This window comes from Penaeus chinensis, chromosome 8 (genome assembly GCF_019202785.1).
Source record: "Penaeus chinensis breed Huanghai No. 1 chromosome 8, ASM1920278v2, whole genome shotgun sequence".
NCBI lineage: Eukaryota > Metazoa > Arthropoda > Malacostraca > Decapoda > Penaeidae > Penaeus > Penaeus chinensis.
The window spans coordinates 39,678,703-39,688,702 of NC_061826.1; the positions used below are offsets into that span (position 1 = coordinate 39,678,703).

Consider the following 10,000-nt stretch of genomic DNA (forward strand, 5'->3'; position numbering starts at 1 on the left):
TCTTTTTTCTTTTTTCTTTTCTTTCGTTTCGCTTGCCTTCCTGATCTTAGCAGGTTTATTATGCCTTGCTACCATCAGCTTTTACACGCACACACACACACACACACACACACACACACACACACACACACACACACACACACACACACACACACACACACACACTCACATATATACATTCAAGTATTTAAGCTCTACATATACATACATACACATATTTCTCTATCAATGACTCTTCACTCATACATTTGACACACCCTCAAGCCACGCCCACAAGCAAGCAAGACCAGCCGTCGATCTTGCTTGCGATGACGCGCCAAAACGTGTCTGACACAATACCTTGAACGCGCGGAAGCAACATCAGATTCACCTGGGCAAGTTTTTTCCCCTCCTCCTCTTGGCGTGTGGGGGCAGCAAGAAGATCGTGACGCAAGGAAGCTGGTTTTACACACTTTCTTTTTTTTATAGTAAGATTCATTCATTTGCCGGGACCAGTTTGCGAGTCACGTGTGCGCCCGCTTCATTCACATAAGTCTACGGGGTTCGCACGCCTCGTTCTCTCCGGGAAGAAAATGGAATGTGATATATCTTATATTTTGGGGGATATTTTGAATTCATTCGTTGTCAATTTTAGAACTTGCATTTAGCATTGTATTTTATGATGATATAAAAAATACATATACTTAAAATTGTCCGCCATCCATTCAATTCCTCTACGTCCCTCCCTTTTATCAATGTATCTATCTTACCTCCTTTATTTCCTAACCTTTTATTCCCATTTTTCTTTTCTTCTTCATCGTTCCTTCGAACTTTCACTGGCATTTCCTCCATTACAACCTAAACACTTCTTTTTTTTTAAGTCTCAAACATTTTTTTCTTTTTCATTTTTTTTCTTCTGACATCTCAACCAAAGTCACTTTTGTACGAGCGAGGAAATACAGGAATAAAGAAAATCTCTCGCTCATTGTTCGCCGTACACGAGCTTGGGGGTAGGGGGTTCAGGGGGGAAGGGAGGGAGAGAGGTAGGAGGGAGGGGGTAGGGGGGGGGAGTCTCAAGAGGCCACGTCATAACCTTCCTTTCAGTCGATCATGTTATTCGTGTCATTGTTATGCCGCTGTTTGGTTGTTTCTCGGTCCAGTCCTTTCTCTTTCTCGTTTTCTTTCTCTCTTTCTCTCTCTCTCTCTTTGTTTACCAATTTATATGTCTATTTCTTTCTGTCTAATTCTCTCTCTTTCTTTCTGTCTAATTTTCTCTCTTTCTTTCTTTCGCTCCTTTTCTTCCTTTATTATTATCTCTCTCTCTCTCTATCTATCTATCTATCTCTCTATTTCTCTATCAATGAGTCTATTCTGACATGAGTTTATTAATTACCCGAGATAACGACATCTACCAAGAAAAAATGTATAATTAAAAAGAGAGTTAGTAATTAAAAGCAATTTTTTTTTTTAAATTACACAATACCAGTGACAAAGCTTGATGATTCGAACTTACGCGCCCGCCCCCCACCCCCACCCCCTCCCCCCTCTCACTCCCACGCCCACATACCAGAAATTCTTATAAATCTACTTTCTCTCAGCCACGCCCACTTGCTACCCACCCCCCCCCCCCTGCCCACACCCCCCCCTGCCCACACCCTCCCACGTGGGGTATTTTGTCATTACCTTTTTTTTTTTTTCATTATCTCTTCTTCTCTCCCTCGGCTCTTTTCGTCTGTTATTAAGGGTGTAAAATTGTATTGTGTCCATTGACCCTATAGAGTGGCTTTTGTTGGGTGATTGGAAACTGCCCCTTAGGGTGAGATGAGGGTCAGAATTAGGCAAGCGGTAGCAGTGAGCGGTGACGTGTAAGGGTGAATGATGACGTGTAAGGGTGAATGATGACGTGTAAGGGTGAATGGTTACGTCTAAGGGTGAATGTTGACGTCTAAGGATGGAGAGTGACGTCTAAGGGTGAATGTTGATGTATAAGGGTGAATGGTTACGTGTAAAGGTGAATTTTGACGTCTAAGGGTGAATTTTGACGCGTAAGGATGGAGAGTTACGTCTAAGGGTGAATGTTGACGTCTTAGGATGGAGACTGACGTCTAAGGGTGAATGTTGATGTATAAGGGTGAATGGTTACATGTAAAGGTGAATTTTGAGGTCTAAGGGTGAAGGGTGACTCTTGAGGGCTAAGGGTGAAGTTATTAGATCGTTTATTTCTACTGATCCTTGAATTATATTTTCTGATTCATTAGGAATCCATTACTGACATTTTTTTTTCCCTGTCTTTCGTTCGCGACAGAGAGGAAAAGAGAGAAAAATAAAACGAAAGAAAACAGGATATAATTAAAAGATATAAAACAAAAAAACGCAAAATCCTTACACGAACAAACGAATTCCAAATAGACCAGAGTTAAATATTTTAAAAAATACATAAATTATCAATAGTTTGAGTTAAATATTTATAAATATATATCTATACATTATCAATAATTCCAGCGTAGCAAAACAAAAGAAAGTCGGGTGGCGTCGGTGAATCGAAAACGGGGAACGTCCTCTCTTCTCTTTCGATAATATTAAGGCCAATGAGAGACTCAAAAAAAAGTTCTCCGTGAGATTGAGGTCTTCAGGAAGATTCCATTAATCGCGTGTTATCTATCATTGTCATTCAGATAACGCGTATCGATGCCCTAATGACTCTCTGCAGTGAAAATGGCGTTTCACCTCATCTGTAGTCTCCGAGTAGCCTACCCCGCAAAAAAGAAGGATTAAGAAGATAAAAAACATTATTGTTTTCTTCTACTGCTTCTTTTTCTCCTTCTCCTTCCCCTTCTTCTTCCACTTCTTCTATTTCTTCTTCTTCTCCTTCTTCTTCATATATCTTTTCATCCCACCGAGCAACATAGTAGGACACGTGTGTTGCGTAAACACGAGGAGAGAGAAAGAAGAAATAAGTAACATTCCATAGCAGAATAGAAAGTGGCGGTGTGCGTAAAGCTGCATACGAGATGAGATAGGGACGTCGAGAGCCGCGTAGATGGAACGCCCGTGGGCTAGGAGAGAGGCTGAGCAGGGCGAAGGGGGGGGGGGGTGGGTAGAGGGTTCGCTGGGGTGATCTTGCGTCCACTTCTAAGGCTGCGAGAGGCGGTTCTGACGTGGCTGCTTGTTTCAGTGGCTACTTGTTTTGATATTGTAGGTGTTGTTTCTTTATGTAAAGAAACGATTTTCGATGTCAGTGATTTACTGATTATTGTATGTCTGCCAGGGACTCCTATGCACTCCCAACATGACATTAAACGGTCTGTAATTAATGCAGATGAATGGTATCACGACTTGTGTCTTTGGTGCATTCATTAACCCGTCCTTTTCCTTTGCAGGTCTCAATCGTATTACTAATCGCCCTCTCGGGAATGGCCATGGCCGACTACCCCGCCCCGGCGCCTCCTGTGTCCTACGGCCCTCCCCCCGTCCCAGCCCCCGCACCTAGCTACGGACCCCCACCTGCATCCTACGGACCCCCACCTGCATCCTACGGACCCCCACCTGCAACATACGGACCCCCACCCCCAGTGTATGGCCCTCCTCCATCCTACGGCAAGGGCAAGGGCGGAAAGGGTGGCAAAGGACAGGTAAATACTTCACTGCGTCTTGTCTGAAATTTTTATTAAAAAAAAAAAACGTACCGATGATCAGTGCTATGAACTCCTTCAGTAAGACACTAGCACTCACACTCGTTACAACCTTCTCGTTCCCGCAGGGTGGCAAGGGAGGCTTCAACCTCGGATACCTCTTCAAGGCAAAGGCCGACGCCCTCAAGAGCCTGAAGGACAAGATCGTGAGTGGCTTCGACGCTGTCAAGGGCTCCATCCTCGCCTGGAAGGGAGACCTTCTGCGCTCCAAGGGATACGAGCTGATTTCCAAGGGCCAGTCTCTTCTCGACTTCGGCGCCGGCCTCAAGAAGCCCAAGGGCAACAAGGGAGGCTACCCCGCGCCAGGTGAGTCTGCGTCCTGACGTCCATCTTTTTGTGAACTTTTGCTGAGGCGATTCATTCTGGTGACGTCGCACGAAATTCGATCGCTAAAACCCATTTTCTTTCAGCCCCCGTCTACGGCCCTCCCCAAGCCACCTACGGAGCTCCTCAGCCCATTTACCACGCCCCCAAGGCTCCTAAGGCTCCCAAGGCTCCCAAGGCTCCCATCCACGCCTATGAGGCTCCCAAGGCTCCCGTCCACTCCTACGAGGCTCCCATCGTCGGCCACTTCGGTTACCCCAAGCCTGAGGATATCATCAGCGCCCCCTCTCCCGCCTACGGTGCCCCAGCAGTCCCCCTCCCAGCTCCCGTTCCTACTTACAGCGCCCCTGTCCCAGCTCCCGCTCCCACCTACGGCGTCCCTGCAGTGCCATCGGCCCCCGTCCCCGTCCCGGCACCGGCTCCCACCTACGGAGTCCCCGTCGCCCACGCTCCCGTCCCAGTTGCTCCTTCATCCAGCTACGGCGCTCCCCCAAAAGGTGTGCATTCCCATCACGGCGGCAGCAGCAGCCATGAGCAGAGGCTGCCCATCCCCGTACCCGTCCTGGTGCCCGTAGCGCCCATGAGACTAGTTATTCCCCGCCCCCCGTCCAAGGTCTACGGCGCCCCCCGGCCACATCGAGGCTATAGCCGGCCAGGGGGCAGCGGTGCGTATGTCCCCACCTCCTCTCCTGATGGTTGGCTTTCTTCCCATTCTGCAACGGACTTGACTGACTCTTATTCTACAATAAGACCACTTGACTCTACTCTAACTATCCATGCCTCATCCTATCATTCTACTCCACATTCGTATACTACACCACGCCCAACTAGACCATTCTTCACTACAACACGTCCCTCATACACTACACCACGTCCAACAAGACCATTCTTCACTACAACACGTCCCTCATACACTACACCACGTCCAACTAGACCATTCTTCACTACAACACGTCCCTCTTACACTACACCACGCCCAACTAGACCATTCTTCACTACAACACGTCCCTCATACACTACACCACGTCCAACTAGACCATTCTTCACTACAACACGTCCCTCATACACTACACCACGTCCAACTAGACCATTCTTCACAACAACACGTCCGTCTTACACTACACCACGTCCAACAAGACCTTCTTATACTACAACACCTCCATACTCAACAACAAACCCCCCACAATCATCCTACGCAACTCTGCCACATTCTGGTCACTATCTTCAGAATGCATATCCTCCAGGACGACCAATTCCCTCTGTGGTGCATCATGGTAACTCAGGTCTCAACCCCCAGTACCCCACGTCAGTCGTTGGGCCCTTCACTCCTACGGCTTTCCCCTCCTCCGTCAGTTCAAATAACCCTCCGTCTTTGCTCTTCCCGTCTACGACTGTTATAAACCCACCTCCTGTTTTCCAGCCCTGTGATATTTCTTCCGGCCCACTGTGTAGAAACCTCACTTCGTCAGAGGAGGAGGATCTGATTTTCATTACCAATATTGATGACATCACAGACCACGTTGCCCCTCCTGGAATATCCCTCTCTGAGTTCATTAATGGTGACGGTGATGATAAGGACGGTGACGGAAATATTAGTCTTGACATTAGTGGTGATGGTGATAGTGCCGAGCTTAATTTAGGCAATAGAGATCCTAGAAATAACTTGTTTACTAGTGTTGGCGTGAACCTCCCGCTTGAAACACACAAACAGAGCTTCCCAGAGAGTAGTTATGTGGGTAACTTTGCTAATTTCCGAGAACAGCCAGATGACACCTTGACGAACTTCCTCGGCCAGAGCGGATGGAAGATCAGTAACCTCAGCATCAACGACTTCCTGACCACAAGGACCCCCAATCGCACGCCTGGGGTGGTCTCCTTGGCCCCCACAACACGCTTCCACCTCACGAAGCCTGAGACCCGATCAAAGTCCCCTGTACATAATACCTCCCTTTCCACCACACACTCCCTTGACCTCCTGGACCACCACGGACCTGGGCACATACGCCAAACGCAGAGTATCAAACGCCACACGCCAACACCCACACAGATTTTCACTGCAAAACCCCGTAATGATAGCTTTGTACCAACCTTCACCCATGTTAAGCCACAGGTTCAGGGTCACGTATTTTCAGGCCTCATGAAAGACTTTATTAACAGCCACAGAGCAACGGAGAAACCCTTACCCCGCCGACTGCCTAACACTTCAGCTCAGCTTGCAAACACTTTACAGTACCTGACCACAGCAGCGACAATCGCGTCTTTCCAAGAGCCAGAGACAGCCGACCGTGGGACGCACTTGACGCTTGCCGAAGAGAGCCAACCGAAAGGCCAACCAAAGGGGACATCAACCACCCTCTCCCAAACATCCCTCGCTCCCTTCCCGCACCCTTCCCTCCACCTCACGCCCGTCCGCCCCCATCCTAAATCCACGTCCAATCCTTCACCCATCCTTATCTAGTCTTCAGAGACGCAGTACGATGCGCTTGCTAAGAGTATATCATAGTCAAGTCCATAAAAGACTCAGAAATCTAAATATTGATAGTGTTGTTATCTTTTGTGTTATTTAGTGTTGCAGTTATAGATATAAGTTTGCTTGTTCTACGCAATGAATAGTACATGCATTAAAAAAGCAAACGATCCGGAGGAAATAATACCTGATGCTCATAATCATCTGCGATGAAGAGCATGACCCTTGTTATGGAGGTATGATCCTTACCAACTTTTGGGCACAGAACACGTTAGATTCCTAGAGGACACCTCCCGCACCGTGATACTAAGTAGAATCTAGTCAGTAGGCTTTAGTTTCGTCTAACCTAGTCTAGTCTAGGAATCACTAGTTAGTTTTATAGCCATATCGGAAAATATGATTGCGTGATAGTGAATATAAACCAACTTATCCAACCATAATATTAATAAATGTTTTTTCCCCTTTCTCTCGCAGGTCACGGACGCTAAACCGCAGACGACATAGTTAGTGTGCGTGTGTGTGTACTTCACAAGCCAGAATGGTGCTCACAGCTTGCTGTTCACCCAAGTTTAGTCTAGTTTCTCGTGGTTAGAACGAGATTCAGCGGCCAAGACTTCTTATTTTCTTTCAGTTATTGCCACAAAATCAGTTCTCGCGATTCGCAGATGAAACCGAAGAGCTGATCTCGCACCTTGTACATACCCGCCGAAAAGAGTGACGCCCCCAACAGCCCAACCCCCTCCTCAACCCCCACCAAGTCCGGGTTGAGGGAAGCTCGTCCCAGCTGGCCAGCGCCTCTTCTAGGAGCGGCCTCCCCGTGTGATGCAAAAAGGAAGGCGAGAGGACGCTGCCAGCTGCGAGGCGACCCCCAAAAGATGAGACGGACTGCCCCAACGGCTCTCAAGTCCTGCTGAATCCTTTGGGATCCTCAGAATGATAAAGTCGTCGGGTGGAGTTTGTCTCCGACCACTTGGCATTAGCTGTATTTTGTTCTTTTTCTTTTTCTTTCTTTTACTTCTTAGTTTTCGGTCTTGTGGTTCGTTAAAGAGGTGGGAAAAAAAACATATAGAAGTTTATAACTGTATTCTTGTTGTGCCGCACTAAGAAATGTGTAAATATGATATTGTTGAATTTAACTAATGCTTTTTTCTCATATCAACATTTTTTTTTGACTATTTAAATTGAGTAGTTTCATCATGAAGAGCTAAATTACCCATTGACGAAGCCTTGTCAACGTATCAAAGTACGTCAAACTGCAGTTCACTGTAAGTTAAAGCTATATTCACTTGGCATTGTTGTAGAGATAGATACAGTATCCCAGTATTACATTATAAGAATCCACTGTTTTAACATGCAGTAGCTGGCGACCACAGCAATACTCAGCTTCATTACCCAAACAGGCTGTCGTCCCTTTTAAAGATCATTACAATTTTCTTCCCCCTTCTACTTTCTGTATAAGTACGATAAGCTACTTCAATCGGAACACCTTCCTTCTAGTTAGCAATAGTCGACTAGTATTTTTTTTAATTATTATTATTAATTCAAACTCCCGTTAAGGATGATGAGCGCAGCGGGTACAACTTATTGCTGGTCAATAGGAGAATGAGCAGTGAATGCAGGACGGGTAGTGAGCCAAGGACACTCTTGACCTCGAGATGGCCACGGCTAACAGTCCATGGAGAGAGGGAGAGAAAAAAGGAAAAAAGGTTATGCACGCTTTCCTCTGCTAGGCTAGATTATTTTGACAAGCATTTTTTTTTTTTTTTTTCGGATGAATAGGACTACTGTCTATAGAGTCTGTTTGTGTCATAGATTATACATTTTAGCATTCAGAGTTGCAATACCAAAGAAGTGAAACGGAGATTATTTTCTTTTCTCTCTTCCCCTGCAAATTTAGAATGATTTTTTTTTTTTTCGTAACCCCCGTAGTATCAGCAAGTCTTTACCTTCCACGTTTGTCTGTAGGCTTACTTTTAACATTATTTGTTGATGAAATGTATTTTATAAAAAATAGGCTATTAAGAAAAATATTAATCGATTTGGAACCAGTTACATTATAACTGTACTATCTTGATTGTGACATTTTGCTCATTACCCACTCTGAAAAAAACATTTAGTATTTCCCTTTACATTTTAAGTATGCCTGCGGGTACGCCTCGACTCTCCATAGATTGTCTTGTAGAAAAAAGTACCTATTTCAGTCTAAACCAATTAATACTGATTGCTTGTCCACATGAACAAAGCTTCATGTGAACAAGTTATCATTTCTGTTCTATTTTCATTTCAATACAACTCTTTTTTTTATCCTATTTAAGTTCACAACATGTCTGACCAATTCATTTATAATATACCTGTACATACATATACATATATTGTTCCAATGCAGAGACTGAAATGCTACTTGAAATATATTCCTATTTTTTATACCACATAGATCTTTATAGAGTTTATTTGTAAATTTCCCCCTTTGTAATTTTGGTCTATCATATGCACTTGTAAAAAAAAAAATGTTTAGGCATCTTTACTCTCCCAGGAACAATGTATTAGAATTTTATTAAACAGACAGAAACATAGAAGCTCTACAGGAGAGGGCTAATGTCAACTATATCCACGTAAGCCATGTTCAAAATAAAGATAAGTCATACTGATATTCTTCTCTTTTATTTTCCATTCCTAAAAAAAAATATAATAATGACAATTAATGATAAAGAGGAAATGATGATAATGATAATAAGGATGATGATAATAATAGGGATAAGGATAATGATAATAAATATACTGATCAGTTTTAATTCTTAAAAGAAAGAAAAGAAAAATAGTCAAGTGTTGTTTTTTAATGAAATTAAACGGAACATATGAGAAAAGCACCTTCCTTGTCGGTTTAAGTTATCCAAGTGAAAATATTACTGCATACTTGATATTTACAACAATTTAATAAGATACGATAAATAAAAAGCAAATAAAAAAAACAACAACACGAGTGAAAAAGACGAAAGAAGAAAAGAGAAAGAATCAGACATGTATAAAGAGAGAGAGAGAGTGGAGAAAATATACTAAAAAGCTCCACGCAGCTGAACGTAGAAAAACACACGAACGATCATGAAAACAACACGAATCAATAATGAACGTAAGAAAGCAGATTACTGAAAACAAAGACCAAAAAAAGACGAAAGTACGACACTTTTTGTGACCAAATTCCAAATTCCAGATCATTCATCTGAGTTGCCAGATGAATGATTGATCCATTAAAATGATAACGTATGGATTTTATATAAAAGTCATTTTTTTATGATGCTAGCAGAGCACTTTTATGCACTTTCTCATTAATTTCTTTGTTTTAATATACTTTTTTTTCTGGATATGACGTCAGTCTAATTTTTGTTTTCTCTCTCTCTCTCTCTCTCTCTCTCTCTATATATATATATATATATATATATATATAAATATATATATATACATATATATATCATATATAATTTAATGACTGCGAATCAGTTTCATTCAGCTTCATAAAATAATCTGAAGCAGCCATGTTAGA

General features: G+C 43.6%; 1 protein-coding gene across 1 annotated transcript in view; it reads left to right on the top strand.

Annotated features, from left to right (window-relative positions):
* The window catches only part of LOC125028333 (extensin-like), a 17,588-nt gene extending 8,476 nt beyond the window's left edge, over positions 1-9,112 (top strand). The window contains exons 2-5 of the mRNA XM_047617813.1: positions 3,360-3,611; positions 3,740-3,977; positions 4,082-4,492; positions 6,937-9,112. Of these exons, the coding sequence (XP_047473769.1) occupies positions 3,360-3,611; positions 3,740-3,977; positions 4,082-4,492; positions 6,937-6,950 (915 nt within the window). The 3' untranslated portion in view covers positions 6,951-9,112. The remainder of the gene's footprint in view (positions 1-3,359; positions 3,612-3,739; positions 3,978-4,081; positions 4,493-6,936) is intronic.
* Positions 9,113-10,000: the final 888 nt, after the last annotated feature.